A 19,543-nucleotide genomic window follows, 5' to 3' on the forward strand; every position below is an offset into this window, starting at 1 on the left:
TAGGGGTCTCCAAACATGGCAATTTTAAGACTTGTGGACTTCAACTTCCAGAATTCCCCAGCCAAGTTTGCGGTGTTGGAGATCCCTGAGATCCATTCACCAGTAATACTTTGTTTGTATAGAATAGTAAACGCCTGTAATTCTTCAAAATTTGGATAAAATACTACTATCTGTCATTATTGTTGAATATATCAGATTTAGTAACATTTTTATTCATAATTGTATTGCTTGGGTTTTCCTCAAAATTTTATAGCTGAAGAGTGAGAAATTTTCCTGATGTATAAATATAGTGCATTTATCTTCTAGGTGTTTCCCTTAGATTATATTCTTATTACCACCATCATCATGTACTTCATATTTACTTCAATGGCTGGAATTCGCAATATGGGTATATGGTTCTTCTGGATAAGGGTAAATTTTATTGTATCTTTCACTCACTTTCCAAGTAATTTAGTATGCTAGACAAATAAATAAAACATTGCAAATACATATTAGAAAACATGCAGTGAACTTTGTTTTATATATGATATTAAACCAAATACCTGTTTTATCAGCTTTTATATCAGTTCATATAAATCATTTCACTTCACATCCAGTCAACATATGCAGGAGTCATGGAGTTTGAAACTTAATGCCTTGGAATTTGTCCACAATAACTAGGTGGCAATTTTGTTATATTTAAATGCTTAATTTTAAAACATGTATTAGTAGTAGTAACATTTTAAAAAGTATTTTAGCATACTGTATTTCATAATATGCAATTAGTATAGATTCAGTTTTAAAGCATTGTATACAGGGTATTTTTAACTTTTAACATTTTTAATTTTATTAAATATTTTTAATTTTATTAAAAATGTTTTTACTTAAGCAGGGCTGCTTTGAAAATGGACACTTGCTAGAAATTGAATGTTTAGATGCTGATTTTCTTTAAAAGAAACAACTGTTAGCAATAGCAATTAGACTTATTTACTGCTTCATAATGCTTGATAGCCCTCTCTAAGCGGTTTTCTCTGTCCCTGATCTAAAAGAAATATTTCTTGGCTATTGTCATCAGTTTTTGTTTTCAAATATTTGAAAGGTTAAAACATTGATGAGATAATACATCAATTTTTTTTTTAGTCCTAGAGCCACTCCAAATCTGTAGTTAATGTCCTCTTATGGGGTACAGGAGTCTATGGCTAGATTTCACAGAATCCATGAATTTGGACGAGGAAAAAAATATAAATTTATTTTCACATAAACAGGTAGTCCTCAACTTATAACCACAACTGAGCACCAAATTTCTGTTGCTGAGTAAGACAGTTGTTAAGTGAATTTTGCTCCATTTTATCACCTTTCTTGCCACAGTTATTAAGTGAATCTGGCTTTCCCATTGACTTTGTTTGTCAGAAGGTCACAAAAGCTGATCACATAACCCCAGGACTGCAACTTTCATAAATATGAACCAGTTCCCAAGCATCTAAATTTTGATCACATGACCATGGGGATGCTGCAATGAAAAATGGTCAGAAGTCACTTTTTCAGGGCTGTTGTAACTTTGAGCAGTCACTAAATGAATGGTTGTAAGACAAGGACTATCTGTATTGCCTATATTATACATTTGTTATGTTTTAATAAAAGATAACGGTATTTGAGCACAAATACATTTTGCTTTCTAATACAATCTATATATTTTATTTGTGCATTTAAATACATTTTTCTAGGAAAAGATCCATAGGTTTCACCAGATTCTCAATGGGGTCCATGGCATGAAAAGTTAAGGACCTCTGCTTTAAAACCAGTAACAAGATATGCATATTGCAGGAAATTGGATTGATTATAAGCAAAACTATCCGGTGGGCTGATTCCCATTGGAACAAATGCTTTAAAACGATGGATACTTATTTTCTAGAAGTGGTTAGTCAAACACTGAATGCTTCAGCAACAGCATTTTGCAGAAATTGGACTGTTCTTCATTTATTTATACGATTTATAAAGCCACCTATCTCAAATAAGTGACGCTGAGCAGCTTACAAAGATTTAAAAAAAAGAAGAAAAGACTAGATGATTGTAAGTGCCTTTCAAACTATAAGCTCCACAGAAAGGATGAGTAGCATTTAGTTTAATCCCCTTGTGGAGCCCACATCACCCAAGCATAAGATCTCAAACCACATGCCAGATATTTCATTCATGCTTTGCTGTAGTTCTCTCTCTTCTTTTCTCTTTCTTCGCTGCCTCTGTTTCCTGTCCTTGTTTGGTCCTTTGCTGTTAAGTACATGGGATAATGTGCAGTGTAGAAAAGAATGGGAATATATAACACCAGGGTAGATATATTCATAGTTTGGCTTGGCATAACCCAGTTTCCTATAGATTGGTATGTTTTAACATGATTGCATGTTTAGATAAGTTAAAGTAGGGGTCTCCAAACATGGCAATTTTAAGACTTGTGGACTTCAACTTCCAGAATTCCCCAGCCAAGTTTGCGGTGTTGGAGATCCCTGAGATCCATTCACCAGTAATACTTTGTTTGTATAGAATAGTAAACGCCTGTAATTCTTCAAAATTTGGAGCAGAAATTGCAAATGAAAGGATAGATAGCCTTAAATTACACTCTGAAGTCTTCTTATTTTAATGTCAAAAACTAAGTCATAATGTGTTAATATAAGAACATATTTTAAAATTTTAGCTGTACAAGATCAGACGGGGGAGGACACGACCTCAAGCCCTTCTCTTTCTTTGTATGATACTTCTGTTGATTGTTCTTCACACCAGCTATATGATCTACAGTTTAGCCCCTCAATATGTTATGTATGGGAGTCAAAAGTATCTAATTACGGTAAGATTTTGGAACTTCGCAGTCAGCTATCATGCATTTTGAAATAAGCACTTTTTTGTGTTATATTGAACATAAGTTCAAGTAATAAATCTAGTGTTCAATTATGTAATAATTTAAGCATCATAGTGGTAATTTCGTAATACTAAGGACAAAATATAATTATTTTCTTCTTTTTCCTTTTCCTTGATTTTTTTCCAATTCCATCCTTTAATATCATAGCAGTACCTAAAATTTTCCTAAGACTGAGGGTGGGGTTGGTCCATATTCCACAATCCCCCCCATAGGATATCAGGAGGGGTTGGGCTAGGGGATAGTGACCCGCCCTTTTGGATCATAGTTGCCCCATAGGTGTTCCTGTTCTCTTGGTGTACAGGAAGGGCCCCAAAACAGTTTTATTTCAGTAGCCCTTAGGTCTGATTGCATGTATGTTTTAATGTGTTCCAAATAGGTTTCATATAGGACTTGTACTTCTTCCTATGGCGTGTATAATTGATATTTATTTTTTGCCTAGCCTTAATGAATTCTTTACTTTTATTCTTGAGGCAGGGTCTTTGGATATGTATTGTATTGTATTTTATACTTTTATATTTTCAGAGGATCACAGTATTATAAAGCTTATAAATACATTACATATGTCATTCAAAATAGACGTATTTTCTTAAGCATTTTCAATCATTCCTTGATGACATGGTCATTTTTTTCTGTACTCTTTTATCTCATTCCCTTTTATCTTTTCATGTTTCCTAGCAATATCATTTTTCCCAGATCTCATTCCTTCAGTTCCTTGGTAGGGATATGACCTTGATAACAGATTGCAGTGATCGGTTTTTCAGCTGATGGAAAGTTATCAAAACACTTCAGATATTGTTAACAAAACTGCTTGCATTTTAAATAGTAAAGGATTGAAATGTAACTTTTCTGCATGATATTCAAATACAGCAGTCCTTGACTTATGACCAAAATTTCTGTTGCTAAGTTAAACATTTGTTAAGTGAGTTTTGCCCCATTTTACGACTTTTCTTGCCACTGTTGTTAAATGAATCACTGCAGTTGGTAAGTTAGTAATAATTGTTACTTGAAACTGGTTTACCCATTGACTTTGTCTGAAGGTCGCAAAAGATCACAAAACATGATCCCCTGGATATTACAACTGTCATAAATATGAGTAAGTTGCCAAGAATCTGAATTTTGATCACAGGACCATGAGGATGCTGCAATGGTCATAAGTGTGGAAAATGGTCATAAGTCACTTTTTTCAGTGCTGTTGTAACTTTGAAGAGTCACTAAATGAACTGTTGTAAGTTGAGGACTACCTGTATCTCTTTTTAAAGAAAAAAGGTTCATAATGCTTGTTGCGCCAAGTAAAATGCATGATGTGTGAATGGCATTGGTATCTTACATGTACTATGCAATAACCCTCAATGTCTTTTTTGTGCAGAATAATAAGACATTCGAAGGACATTTGAACAATGAAACAACATACATAGTCAAAGACTGTGATGCAGATGCACCTGAAGGTGAGATAACTTCAAGCCCAATTATACTATACAGTGAAAGATAACTGAGTTTGTAATTAACATATTTGAATGTATTGATTTTTCATGGAAGACACTAAAGCTACTCACCAATTACTGTCCAAACTTGCCTTGCAACTGTAGTTAATTTTTTTATTCAAAAAGTTTTACAAAATTTTTTTCCCCCTTTCCCCCCAACCCCTTTCCCTTCACAAACCCCCTCCCCCTCCCCCCCTGGCTTCCCGGAACAAACACAAGGTATAGTTAAAAATAAAACAAACATATGCTAAAAAAAAAAAATTTTCCCCCAAAACTATTATACCAATTCTCCCTCTCTAGGTCTGACTTCCTCCTTACATAACCAAATCCTTCAAAAAATTAACAATAAACAATAATAAAATATATAAATCAGTAGAACAAATTAATCCTAAAATATTTAAAACCAGCTAAAACGTAAAAATCCAATCCAATTCAGAGAATATCTCCCTTATAGCTTCTATAACCATATAACCATATAATTCTTTCGGGGACACAAATATTTTTGTCTATTAATATTTTAAAAAAACCTTGTTTCAAAAATAATACTATTGTCTCTTGCCATTTTTTTTGGTGCATTAATCTCTGTCTTTCCTTCGTTGCTCCTTTTAAAAAGTCAATCACAATATTTCCTAGTAATTCCTTATGTCCAGAAATCCAAAAATTACTGCCGTATATTCCATCAGTCCAAAAGAGAACTCTGGGGAAACATTAAGCTTGTGAGTCTTTTCCATTTGAGGGACAATCTCCTGTAGCACAAATCCAGGCAGCTCATCCAAACTATTTAAAGAAAACTTCTTTAGATCACCTTGTTTCTTCACGATCAAATCTTCATATTTATCCACTTTTATTTGTATATCCTCCATTCCATTTTCCGAATAATTGCACTGGTTAATTTGCTCCAAACTCTCATCCAAAACGTCCCCATTTTTATCAATTTGTATTTTGAATAATTAAATACATTCTTTCTGTGTAGTCCTGTATAACGTCCGAACCCATTCTTCTGAAAGAACCTCCATAACAAAATTCCTGCTGAGAATCCCCTTTAAAGTACTTAAACAGCGTAATATAATCCAACAGTCCACAGTCAAACACAATAAGATAAAATCTCCATTCAGTTTCGATTCAACAGCAAAGCTCCCTTTGATGTATCGCTCTGCTTTCAGTTTCTCTAAAACGAAACTGAAGGGGAGGCGGAAGTCAGAAAATCAAAAATACTTGCAAACCAATAATTGCTCCTCACATTCGTTCCGCCTGCTTTTCGTATCCACAAAAAAAATCAATTGCTAGCAGAAGTGGACATCTTCCTCTTTTCCTGCTTTTTCAGGAGCGCAGAGAATACTGGAGGTGGGGGAGGGGTAAATAAGGGGATTCACCGTTCAGGACTTTGTATTACAAAAACAAAGCCCCTAGGGGAATCTACCCAATTCCTCCCCCTTGCTCTGTCTCTCTCTTTCAACCAGAGAGAGAAATGAAGCCGGGATCAGTTGTTAAATCCGGCTTTTACGGTATTCAATGCGGAGTGCCATAAATTGGCACCCAGCGAGAAAGATGGCGCCACCCAGAAGCCTCAACTGTAGTTAATTTGATTCATAGTCCCCAACTATGGTTGCAATCTTGATGATACCCCTCCTATCTCATAAATTTCTAAAAAATAAAAATATTGTCAAATTTGTTGGTGAACCATGTTTCTATTTCCACAGTCTAGTCTGTTATATGAAGGTTTTGAACCTAAGCCATCAAATTCCTTTAAATGTTGCTTATCAAATGTATGAAATTAGAAACTTGCTAATGTTTGGACATAATGTCTTTTCTAAGAAAATAGCCATCCTAAATAGAGTTCCCTCAACAACATTCCACATCCATATTGATTTTGCTGTTATTTTCAAAAGAGTAATAGGCTTAAAAATTATCTCTGTATTTTTGTTGCCCATTTTGCAATAACAGGGTTTTTTTTTCACTCTTGAGCAGTTTTTAAACAAGCTTAACATTCAGAAGGATGTTCCTTCACAAACAGCTGTTTTTGTATTATCTTTCTCTCAAGTAGTCCAGATGCTCAAGTACTCTCCACTTCATTCATTAGGGAGGTAGGCTATTTAAAGGAAGATCATGAGTGAATGAGAAGGTATTTACCACTTCCTCTCTAGAGGTTTATGTGTTTGTTTGTTTGCTTGTTTGTTTCTGCAGACAATGGCTGCTAATTCCTTGTGTATAATTTCCAGAAGGCTGTTGGGAAAAATGTGTCAGTCTTTTTTTTTTTTTTTGCCTTTTTTGTGTGACTATAGTCTTAAGGATGGTTATTTTCTGTCAGTAGAACTACTTCTAAGTAATGTGTTAATGACTAGACTTAACTTGTATTTTGGAATAAAGATGAGCATTTGGTCCACTAACTAGATAATTTATTACTTTCCCCACCAGCTTTTGGGAAGAAAAAAAGTGCTGAGATGAAGGACTCTTTAATAAAGAAACTGACACACTAATTCATTTGTAATAAATTGTTGTGGCTGTAACTCCTTGTTCAGCGAGAATGTTCTCTTAAATACATTCATTGTTCTATAGTGCAGTATATTTTAGCAGTCCAATTTACTTTCTAATTTACATCCTGCTTCCAGTTCTTATGGTTTATATACCAGTATATATTGATTATGAGATTATACTGACAGAAGAGTATTAGAAATAAGAGCGTTGCTGATGTGATTGTACATGAATTCCAGTTTCATTGGTAATATTAAAAAGACGTTGTTATGGCAACTACATTTCTCAAAATATTGCTTCGAATAGAAGAGTAACCTGGCTGAATTAGATCTAAGCATTTCTATCCCAGCATCCTGTTTCCCACAGTGCTTAACTTGATGCTTGCAGAAATAACTATCTTCCTCTATTCTTCAGCAAATGGTACATTTGAGCATTATACCACTGATACTTGGAGATGTTGTTCAGTGATTACAGCTACTCTTTATTTGTATAATGTTCTTTATAGAAACCTAGTAGGAACTTTGGTTGTAAGTCACCATATCTTGTGGCAATTAAAACTATGTAATTCATTATGTAGGAGAAGAATGCTTTATTTTGAAGGCCCATCACGGAATGACATCACTTTCTTATATTTTAAGAAGGAAATTAATTTCTTGTCTCTCACCATATATAAGAATGTGCAAAATACTCTTTTTATTGTGATAATAAGTTTAAAATAATCTGCAAAAAAAGAAAATGGTTTTAAACTGGAAAGTTAGCAAGTTGTAAAGCAAACCTCTAGCCCACAGTGCTACATTTATCTTCAGAAGTTAGTCTGGGTCTTCCCTGTCCTTCAGAGGAATTGTTAGTAAATAGAAAAGGGGGGAATTGGTTCAGATAAAAAGGACATATTAAATGGGATAATAAAATGTTTCCAAAATGTTATAACTATCAAGAATTGGCAAGAAAAGGAATCTCAAGGTTGTGGGTATATATTATAATGAAAATGTCAATGGTCTCAAGAGTCTGATAGTTTTATAAATCAATAAAGTAAACATCTACTGCAGATGTAAAAGAGAGGAGATCTATTAAAGCAAGGAACACATTTAAAAATAAATGTCACTTCTATAATAATTTTTATTCAGATGTATAAGGTCATATTTAAATATTAGTGTGACTATCCTTAGTTGTCACTTTATACAGTTATTTGCTAAAATTAGAAAGTGGCATTATTTGCACTTTTATAACAGAATAATTTTGAACTTACCACAGAAATAGTCATTTTCAATTTTGGAAAAAAACTGCTAATAATGGTTCAGAAAAAAATAATATCACTGTGTTCATAGAACACAATATTTCTAGTGGAATTTATAGATGAAAGCAATTTCACCCTGATATAACTTTAGATTCACTTCAAGTTGCCGCAGTATAAAAGCACATATCTAATTTTGGGTGAATGCCACATAAAAATTATTGTAGGATAATAATGAGTGAAATTAAGATCATTTCCCTCTTATATCTAAAGCTATGCTTTAGATATTTACCTATTAGCATACAGTATCTACCTCTTTTCTATTGAAAAAATGCAGTAACTTTTCTTTTGGCTTCATTTACCTGTTAAATTTTGAAAAAGCTGCAAACATAATGTTTAAATGTAGGTCAGTCCCATGGAGTTCTTCTATTTTCAGCATGGCTTAGCTTTAATTGTGTCCTTTAAGGGCACATTATATTTCTTTAATTATATGTTGTCTTAGATTTTCAGGCAGAAGAGAATTGTTAGAAAGTGTACATGAGCTGAAACAATTTTCCCATTCATTGTAGTCTTCATAATGAAGGACAGATCAAGAAGAAACTGATAGTTGTGAAAAGAACTATCCTTGGGGCCAATGAAGGAGAAAATCTTATCTCATCCACCAATATCAACCCAAAGTTTACGAAGCCACTTTCTCTCAATAGTTTTAACAGGCAGGCAGTTTTAATAGTAGACATTTTAAATGGATCATAGCCTGGTCTCATTTCTGAACATGCATGTACCATTTTTATCCAATAGAAGGTGGCAGTTATTTCCTCAAATAATTATCTGGAATTTCAGGTGATAGTTTTAATTTCGCTGTTAAGAATCAAGACAAAAAAACAGAAAAAATCTGGTGCAAAATGTGGATTCCTTTAAATAGTAATGCTGCTTGGACAAGCTGATTATCAGAAGAATTTAGGATTTTAACCTTAAACAGAACTTCTTTATTCTCCTTCCTTGCATGCCCAGGTACCTTCTCCTCTTCTCTCAGGTCTATCCAAATTTGTTCTTTCCCTTTCTATCTTGTGAAGACCAAATGGGTTCAAAAAATTGGCTATAATTTGTTTTGTCAGATTACCGTGGAGAGCCATCTGTAGGTCTGTTCATTTTCTTTAATTCAGATAAGCAGCTGGAGGGGGTTGCGTATGGCACAGTATATGCTGCTTTGATTTTCTTGTGTGTTATTTCTTGTCACATAGAGCAAAGTAGTTGGCACAGAATAATAAAACTCCTTCACTGCAGAATTAGATCTCAATTTACATTTTGGGCTTTTTCCTACAGACGTTTTATTTATTTATGTGCCACCTTTTTCAGCTTTGAAAGGGGCCTCCAAGGTAATTTACAAGTTTGAAATGTAGCAAGAGCCCATTTAAGTTATCTTGAGGGATAGTCTGTATAAATCTGCTTAGTTACTTCAACTAGCAGCATCCACTGATGTTCCAACAATGCATTGCCTATGGAGAGGTGTGTGAGTCCCATTAAGAAATATGTTTTTACATCTCTCTTGTAAAGCTCTAAGTTGTTAAGTATTTTAATAGTTAACCTAGTGTGTTGACTTTACAGTCAAATTTAAAAATTTATATTATCTATTGTATATAATATGTCTTGAATGCTTATATAAGCGGAAAGGCAAGTGCTGCATTTAATAATAAATAGGAAGAGCAAAAACAACTCTAAGGAAAAAAAGTAAAGCAAACTAAAGGGTTTTTGAAATAGAAATATTTTAAGAGGTCATCTAAATTACTGGGAAAGAGGATTTTATGTGGTGTAACTTAATAGTGTGAACTAGTTCAATATTTAATCTCAGGCATGTCTGAACAATTCTACAGCAAATATTCTTAATTTTTGTTTTTATGTCTTTGCTGTGAAGTTTTTTTAAATAAACAGGAAATTTTTGTTTGGATTAAGGGCATTTCCATTGAGGTCAATTGATATAAGATACAATTACTGACCTTGGGAAATAGAGTAATGAGATCTTATAGATGGATGAATTAGAAGCTGATGCCCTTGGTGAGTGAAATATATATACAGTGGTAACTTGGTACTCATCCTTAATTGGTTCCAGGAGGCACGAAACCAGCAAGTACCAAATAAATTTTTCCCATAAGGAATAATAGTGAGTCCCAAGGCAGCTGACACCGACAAGTTGTAGCTTCTGCATTGAATTGCAAACAAACACTGAATACCTGGGAAAATGTTCATGTCAAACTGTATTGAGTACCAAATTCAATGAGTTTCAAAGCAGTTGAGTACCAAGGTACCACTGTATTTTCTTGTAAATATTTGCAACTCTAAATAACTTTATTTTTAATTATATAACTGGCCATTTGTTCTTTGAAACATTTCCAGGGAAAGGATTTGGTTGAATACTTAAGCATATCCATTTTTAAAAATTATCCTTGGATCACCCAAAGGGATTCTATAATTATTACAGGTTGTCCTCATTTAATGTCCATTTGTTCAACAACTGTTGATTGTTCGAAGTTACAGTGGCACTGAACGAGGGGTACTTACGTCAGGTTCCTGTAATTGTAGCTGTCACAGTGTTCCTGCAGTCACATGATCATGATTCAGACAGCTGGTTCACAATTATAACATTGCAGTGTCCCACAGTCATATGATCGCTATTTGCGGCCTTCACTCCCAGCTTCCAAGAAGCAATAGGGCAGCTGGCAAAGGATCACAAATGGTTTATCACATGATAGGAGGATACTGGAACTGGGCAGGATTTGCCTAATAACAGCTGCTAGAATGGCTGTTGTAATTCAATGCAATCACATGATGTTGCACCTTACAACCTGGCTGCTTAGTGATGGCATTCCCCATTCAAATTACCATTGGTAAGTGAGAATTACTTATACCGTATTAATTACTTAATGTGATTTGGTACATAAAAATTCAGATAATACATTGTAAAATATAAAATACATTGATATATCTTTATATATTCCATGTTAGTTGGTTTGAGGTTATTACAGTGGTGGGATTCAAATAATTTAACAACCGGTTCTCTGCCCTAATGACTGGCTGGATAGGCTTGGCTAGGTGGTCATGTGATTGGGTGGGCGTGGCCAACTTGACATCACTCATCACACCTAGGCCTGCCTCCCAGCCACTCACCTCAAGGACAAAGGTGAGATTCAGCTGGTTCGAGCTAATCTCACCACTGGCTGGCCCCGTCCATTTTTCAGCCCGTTTTGAAGTCCACAAGTCTTAAAGTTGCCAAGGATACCTCTGAGCTAGATGTTCTGATAGATCAGTGTTTTTCAAATTTGGCAACTTTTAAGATGTGTAGACTTCAACTTCCAGAATGCTGTCCAGGCAATTCTGGTAGTCCACACATTTTAGGATTGCAAGTTTGAAAAACCCTGTCAAAAATGGGCAAATTTTTTAGGGATCTGTGCTTTGGTCTCCTTTTTAAAAAAATGCATATTACATATTATCCTGAAGGAATAATATGCTTATCTATGAAGGAAGACTCTAATAGAAACATGCTTTATGCATAAAAATATAGAAAGGCATCTAAGGATCACTAATCTCCTTACCTTCATGGACCATAATTTATGAGAAGTTCACAATGATCTCAACAGAAGTTTTCCTCAGCTCTGTTTTTCCTGAATATGAATGCTCTGTCATTGAGCTGTGATCATTCTGGCCCTAAAAATAGACTCAAAGTTTTCTCAATCACAAGAATTGTCCTCCATTCTCTTTTATTTATACTATGGGACCCTAAAAATAGACACAAAGTTCTCCCAATCATAAAACTACCCTCCTCTGTCTTTATTTATATTCTGGAATATTCAGATAATGAGGAAAAGCTGAGCAGGAGGGATACATAGACAGACATTATTATTGATCTGATTAATCCTAGAACTGTTATCGTTGGAAAACAGGGACGTTTACACTGATACTTAAGATTTCTTCCCTACCCCACCCCATTACTGATGTATTGATATGAGGAAAAGGTCCAAGTGGGTGGAGGAATTTTTGACCCTCTTTCAAGCTTATTTTCTCAGAATTGGTTCTAAAACTTGACATAAATTTTATTACTACAGAAATTATAATTGGAGCAAAGAAGGAAGCAGGGGACTTTAGGAAGACAGCATTATGGCAATTCACGTTTTTGATGAAGTTTTCTTGTTTTCCTTATTTTCATATCTTAGCTTTAAATCAACCCAAAGACATTACATTTGTTCAACATAATCTATATATGGGATATGGGAACTTATATCAATTTTTTTCACAAAGTTTTGCTATAGTCCAGATTAGTAGTGCGATTTTATACTATTTCATATGGTTGTCTAATAATCCAAATTCAGAAGGGGGAATATGCTTTGGGGTGAAGGCTCACTTTGTGTTAGCTTGAAGTAACTTGAATGTGTTACTTAACTTTAGATTCATTGAGATTATTTTTAGACAAACTTTGCTTGATAAACTATTAATGGCTCTCCAGCTTTTTCTTTGGATCTTGCTGAGATTGCTAGTCAAATCCAGGATAGGTTTTCGCTTTCCCCAAATCCTCCTTATCTGGGAAACGTCTGCACTTTATTACTCATTTGAGATATTCTCTTGAGAAATCTGTCATAGAATCTTTTCATATTTTTTTTGCCCTGTCTATGCTGTATATGATCTCTAGCATGTGTTAAAGTCAATTACATGTTTTTTTTAAAATACATCTATCTTGGTGTGAATAAGGAACAGAAGATCTTAGATTAGATCTGGCTTAGATTTTAAATTTTATAGGGGTTTTAAATTGATTTTAATATTTATATTTCTATTTTTAATGATAGGGCATTGGAATAAGTTTTTTAAAGATTATTTTAATTTTGTGTATCGATGTTTTATATGCCTGTGAACCGCCCTGAGTCCTTTGGGAGATAGGGCGGTATATAAATTTAAATAATAATAAAAATAAATAAATAAATAATAAATTATTTTTGTCAAGCTTTACAGGACACACTCCCATTGCATCAGTACTGTGGGTGTGCTATATTCCCATGGCAACAGTTTCTTGCTCCTCTTTTGGCTCTTCATTGTTTAAGTGAAGGTGAAAGATAATCAAGCTGAATTTCTTCTTGGCTAATTGGTAGAAAAAGAAAAAGAAATCTGAAATGGTATTGTACTATGAAAGATTTCTTCCTAAAACACGTTGGGTTCTGATCAACATAAGTGTTTAAAGTTGTCAACAACTTAATGTGTAAACTACTTGGTCGTGGGAATGGATGCTGTAGTTGTTTATTCTATGGAGGTTGCTTGCAGGGTCTGGCAGACAGTGAAACAGGCCAGAGAGAAGCAGTTATCAAACTGGAGCCATAGAAGAATGGGCCCAGAAGAGAGCAGCAAAGATTAAGAACCTGAGAGTAAACATTTGTGAAGTGTTGTTGAGTATGTTTAGCCTGTGGGGACGCATAATAGCTTCAAGTATCTGAAGTGCTGTCATGTGCAGAAGTGTTCAGAGTTGTTGCAGAAGACAGGGTAAGAAACAATGGCTTTAAATTATAAGGCAGTAGATATTGTTGAAAATCAGGAAATATCCTGTTCGACAAAGGAGCAAGTTGCTTTAGGAGTGGCAGTTGTCCTTCACCAGAAGTGTTTAAACAGAATTTGAAAGCCAACTGGTGGAGATGCTATGGTGGAGATTCTTGCACTGGACAAGGTGTTGGATTTGATGACCTCCAGAGGACTTTCCTACTCTTGCTTTCTTTGATTCTATGAATCACAGCAAGATGTGCAAGACAGAATGGTCACAGGCTAAATTAAAAGAAGTTTCTCTTTCATCTCGCATACGTGTTCTGATTTCTATTGGTTTTTTTAAAAAGTTTATTTTTCTTTCCTGGATGGTACTTGAAAACATAGTTGAGAATTTTTGTGTAATCCATAGAAATCATAAGAGAAGTACATTCCAATTCTCAAATGCAAAACACGGTTGTACTCTCTCAACCTTAGAGCTAATTTGGATTTCTGGGTTGTGTTTGTCATTTAACAGAGCATATCGAAGGTTCAGTAGGGTCATGCTTTCTTGCTTTTCTTATGTGCACTCATAACAACACCAATCATCTCCAAAGCAACTTGCTCGTGATTTGCCTTGTTCATACTAAGGCAAACTTTTTTCCTTTTCCCAGATAGATGATGTATTTTAGAGCATTAAAAAATCAGTTAGGATTTGCTTGAAAAAAGGAGTACTGAATAAAATAATCCTTATTTAGTGACCACAGTTATAACCAGCAACTTGGTTGCTAAGTGAAGCAATTGCTAAGTGTAACTATGATTGTGCTTATAATCTTAAATTCAACTTTCCTTTGCTTTACAAGTAGTTATCATCTTACAATCATTCTTCAGTGACCATTCAAAGTTGACAGCAGCACTGAAAAAAATGATCTACAACTGGTCCTTGCACTTATAACAATCACAGCATCCCCACCATCACATAATCAAAACTGAGGCACTTAACAACTGGCATGTATTTACAACATTTGAGGTGTCCTGGGGTCATTTGACCACCATTTACCAACCTTCCCAGCCAGTTTCTGATAAGCCAAAGTGAATGGTGGAAGTTGGATTTACTTAATTTTGGTTCCTGTTGTGGCTGCAAGTTGAGAACTACCTGTATAGACCTTTGAAGTTTGTTACTGCAAGGATTGGTTGTAAAGTTATTTTTTCATTACTGTCATAACTGCAAACACTCGCTAACCAAGGCAGTTGCTAAATGAGGACTGGCTATACTTGGACTGACCAGCAGGATGCTGTGGAAAAAGCCAAGGCTGCAGCAATTCATTTGCTTTGAGTGGAAATTAATTCAGTGAAGATAGTATTAAGGAATAATATGAAAAGATTGTTAACATAATCAGGGGGTTAGACTAGTTGATATCTAAGATATGTTCCAACTCGGTGATTTTATGAAAATAGACTGTAGATAATGCGTGTGACTTAATCCAGCATTAATTATGGAGATCTATATTAATTCTAGATGGTCTATATCAAACCCTCTGACAAGAATTGAACTCACAGACCCCAAACCCCACTCCAGCGGTGGTGGAAATCATGTAAAAACTTAAATGCAGGGGCATAATATAATGCAACACATGTATTTACCTGAAATCTTAAATAAATTTGGATTTTGTGTGTGTGTGTATGTGTATACACACATATATACACAATTATACACACACATATACACATACGTACACACAAATCCAAATTGGATACAGATACACACACACCATTCTGATAGCTTTTGTATATCCCTTCCTGCCACACTATTAAGCACCAGGGCCTGGATAGCTCCTACAGCTAATGCACTGCATTTGGTAATCTAAAGTTAGTAGTCTGTAAGTTCAATTCCCAGTAGCGGGAATTATAAATTATAAAGTTGCATCTTAGCTATTAAACTTGTACGGTAGATCTGTGTGTTTGAGAACAAATGTGTATTTGTGTCCTTATTACTCACTTAGCATGTATAAACTACATTCTAAATTCTTCTGGAGGACTAAGAAAGTAGGGTCAGTCAAGTCAGTTGATTCTACTGATACTATCCTCCTAAATGAAATGGCAAAAGAACAAGGCCTTGCTTGTAGGATGTGGCTAAGCCTTACTGCAATTTGCCAACAATGTCTATTTTTTTCTTTAACACACACATACATATACGTTCTTCTGAGAATAACAAGTACGCTTATTTAGTATATACAGATTCCAGATGTAAAATGGCAAGACATGCCATTTTGGAAAAAAAAAAGTTCAATGTAGATTTTGACAAACTGTCTTGCGCAGTAGCAGTATACTAATTAACCCTGTTCCAGAGTGCCATATCATCAGGATATAAAATGGTAATTAATTTTTCATGGATCTTTGGCATATGAGAGTGTGAAGCATACAGAAACCTGGAACATCATTGGCATAGATGTTAAAAAACATTGGGGTTAAAATACAATCCCTGCCTGACATCATTAAGGATAAGTATATACTTAGAGGACTATTTACACCTGTGCAGACTTTCAAATGTCTTGATGTATTAATGTTCGATATGCAATGCAGGTTCCAGACAGATGAGCTGTATTCGAGAATTGGTCTAGCAAATGTTTTGTATGCTCTGGTTAGTACTGTGATATTACCGGATAAGAAGCTACACAAGATTAGGTTTACAACTCTTAATGCCTTTTTGGAGATGTTGTTACAGTGAGCTTTGGCACTTAGATCATTTGATATGATTACTCCAAGGTCCTTGACAGAGTGAGGGTCATCTACAAGGTATGTCCACACAGCTTGTATTTTGTGTTCCGATTCTTTTTGCCAATGTGTAAGACAGAGCATTTGTTGGTTGAGATTTGGAGTTGCCAATAGTTTGACCATTGTGTCACAAAGTCAAGGTCTTTTTGAAGGGTAGCAGCATTGTCGGTGATGTTAAATATTTTTACATCATCGGCAAAGAGAACGCAGTTGCTTATAATATGATTGCAAAGGTCGTTTATACAGCTCTGCTAATAATGGGACCCACCAATCAATGTATGTCTTGAAGAGATCAGGCAATAAAAAAATCTTCTCCAGGTGCCTTATTAAATTTCAGAGATTGAACAATAAATTTGATTTCTGAAACTGACAAATTGTCATGTGTATTTGTGTTTATGAATCCGTTCAGATTGAAAAGTGAACAATATTTTGTAAGTGTATATATTGGCAGTAATTTCAGTTGTAAAGAGAATCCGTGTATACCTGGAAGAATCATGACCCTTTTAAACTCATTTCCTAATATTTAAGAGCAATTCTTAGCTGCTTCTCTTTTTTTTCCCCTCCAGATCAGTGCACTGTTACTCGGACATATCTGTTTCTACACAAATTTTGGTTCTTCAGTGCTGTATATTACTTTGGCAATTGGGCTTTTATTGGAGTAAGTAATCTTATTTGAAGATGATTATAAATATAATTTAATGTTCTAGGATAACTATACTTACAGTATGTGCATTGTGGCAACATTGCCTCGCATATAAATATGTTGCATCCTTCATCTAACCTCCAGTAATACAGTGTGTTGATGTAAATTCACAGGTTTTCTTGATTGGATTAATTGTGTCATGCTGCAAAGGAAAAAAATCAGTCATTGAAGGTGAAGTGGACGAAGATGATTCAGATATAAGTGATGATGAGCCATCGCTCTATTATGGCTGACAGCCTGCAGTCCTGAAGGTTAAAGCTTGCAATGTAAAACTGTGAAAATGCCACTTTTGGTTCTGACTTTATTCTTGGAAAAGTTCACTTTTGCCAATATTGAAGGGAGAAGTAATAGAAACCAGGATTTGGAATTTCTGCAAATCTGACTGGCTTATAGTTAAATTCATTTGTACATAGGCACAAGAGCTAATTTTATGAAGGAAAAATTAAAGAGAACTATTTTTTGAGTATATGCTACGGAGCTGTGATGTCATTTAAGTGCCATTTAAGTTTGTTTTTGTTAGTCTTGAATTTTAAATTTATTAATGATTTTTGTTTCTTTAGACTATTAACAAATCATAAACTGACAAATGTGTCATACCTCTCATGGAAATCTAAAGTTACCAGTGCTTGTTAATACTAATGACCTGTTGGTATATGAAGTGATACTTAAAGACAATAGAAGTATTGTCTGGTCATTAGAGAGAATCCCTCCCATATCAAATGTGAATGCAATATGGTATTCAATAGTTGCAGATGGGATGCAACTATTATATTCAGTAAAATAGTGGAAGAAATATGTATTCTATTCTCAAGTTTTGTTTATTCAGTTTAGTATCTGCCCACATATACTATTCTCAATCCAGTTGGATAGAGAGCAGATCAACAATATAGAATATGTCCTGCGCTTTTTAATTCAAAATAACAATGTAAAGAAAGATACTTTTTTCCATTTTTCAATCAATTTGTGAGCTTTAATTTCTTCATGGTTTAAGCTAAACCCAGTATGTACATTTTTAAAAGACATTAAATATTAATCACCTTGCTTGGTTACGGTTTGCTGTTTACTGTCTTGGCATAATAATACAAATATGCTGAACCCTGTTTTAAACACTGAAAACAACTCTATAATTTTGCTTAATTATAATTGATGAAGGGCACAAATGTTTAAAAATCATGCTATTTTGTTTCTTATTTTGTAAAATAAATTAATCAGGATCCTAAATATATACTGTTCTGAAGTATTCTTGTAACTCAAAATCTATTATTTAATCTTAGTCTTTACTGTTCTTAGATTTCTCATACCTAAATAATTACATACAAAGAAAATGAGTTTCTGAGTGTGTTTTCCAGACTGCAGCAATTTTACATATTTGCTCCCTCAAAATATAATATGGAATAATATTTTAGACTTACTACTATGTTCTGATGTTTAAGCTAGCTTTTCTTGCAGGTTTTCCCATGACAGAAATCATGAGAGAAATGATGTCGAAAGAGACAAAAAAAGGCTTGGTTTAACATGCTTACTGGAAAAGGCAGGGTGAAGAAAAGAAGAATCCTTTTGCTTCATTATGATTTCTTTCTTAAGGAGTTTTTCCCCCTGGGGATATGCCCAAATGTTGTTTTTGTTCCCATCCTCAGAACATAAGAGCCCCCTTCAAAGACTTTCATTGGATCATTGTAAATTGGGAATAGCAAGAAGGATAAAATAATGTCTTGACTTCACAATTTAATGTAACCTGTGATGTAATGCCCCCCAACATGCACAGTGTACATTTGCCCTTTTCAGGCAACCTCCCTTTAAAACGAAGCACAATATAAAATACTTGTCCAGGTCCAGACCAAATGAAATAGATTCAGTAAAAACCTAGACAAAAAAAAGGCTTCTGTTTCATGACCTAAAAGACAAAAGGAAGCAGCTGATGCATGGCTAATTGCATTTACCTAAAACTGGTTCAATTCCATCTAAGACAGAAAGATCATAACTCTGTCTCTGAGATTGCTCCCTAGAATTTACTCAGTGCACTTGAAGAATCTTAATTTGAATCCCATTTAGAGGTTTAAGATGACTTAGGTGTTTAGAATGAAACACCTAAGATTCCCCAAACTACTAAGCATGTTATGGCCATCAAAGCCATTCAGCTCCAGTTCTGAAATCCAGCTAGATCAAGAGTTAATTCAATTTTATTTTCAGGCTCTGAATCTAAAACAGGTTAAAAACGTTCCCTTGCATATAATTTTCAAATCTATAGGAGCAGACACCCAGAAATAGGATATTCTACCTTATATTAATTTATTAGAGGATATTGCAACCACCATAGGTTGGAGAACAGATTACAGATCTACTGTTTCAGCACTGTCGTAAGTTTGAACTGCCATTGAATGAGGCAGTCGGTAACTGAGGACTACCTGAATCTATATCTGTAGGAAACAACAGCAAAATTTTTACTACCATCAGTTATCTGTACAGGACCCTCTCCTTCAGTTCAGCATCATCTTGGATAGTTG

At 34.5% G+C, this 19,543-nt stretch overlaps 1 protein-coding gene and 1 non-coding gene across 2 annotated transcripts in view; both read left to right on the forward strand.

Annotated features, from left to right (window-relative positions):
- The window catches only part of LMBRD1 (LMBR1 domain containing 1), a 61,047-nt gene extending 42,787 nt beyond the window's left edge, over window positions 1-18,260 (forward strand). The window contains exons 13-16 of the mRNA XM_058176561.1: window positions 2,666-2,815; window positions 4,254-4,332; window positions 16,903-16,994; window positions 17,153-18,260. Of these exons, the coding sequence (XP_058032544.1) occupies window positions 2,666-2,815; window positions 4,254-4,332; window positions 16,903-16,994; window positions 17,153-17,272 (441 nt within the window). The 3' untranslated portion in view covers window positions 17,273-18,260. The remainder of the gene's footprint in view (window positions 1-2,665; window positions 2,816-4,253; window positions 4,333-16,902; window positions 16,995-17,152) is intronic.
- Window positions 15,592-15,723, forward strand: LOC131189393 (small Cajal body-specific RNA 15). The gene has a single exon (XR_009153007.1). It is a non-coding gene; the product is annotated as a small Cajal body-specific RNA 15 (non-coding RNA).
- Window positions 18,261-19,543: the final 1,283 nt, after the last annotated feature.

Source organism: Ahaetulla prasina, chromosome 1, assembly GCF_028640845.1.
Source record: "Ahaetulla prasina isolate Xishuangbanna chromosome 1, ASM2864084v1, whole genome shotgun sequence".
Classification (NCBI taxonomy): Eukaryota; Metazoa; Chordata; class Lepidosauria; order Squamata; family Colubridae; genus Ahaetulla; species Ahaetulla prasina.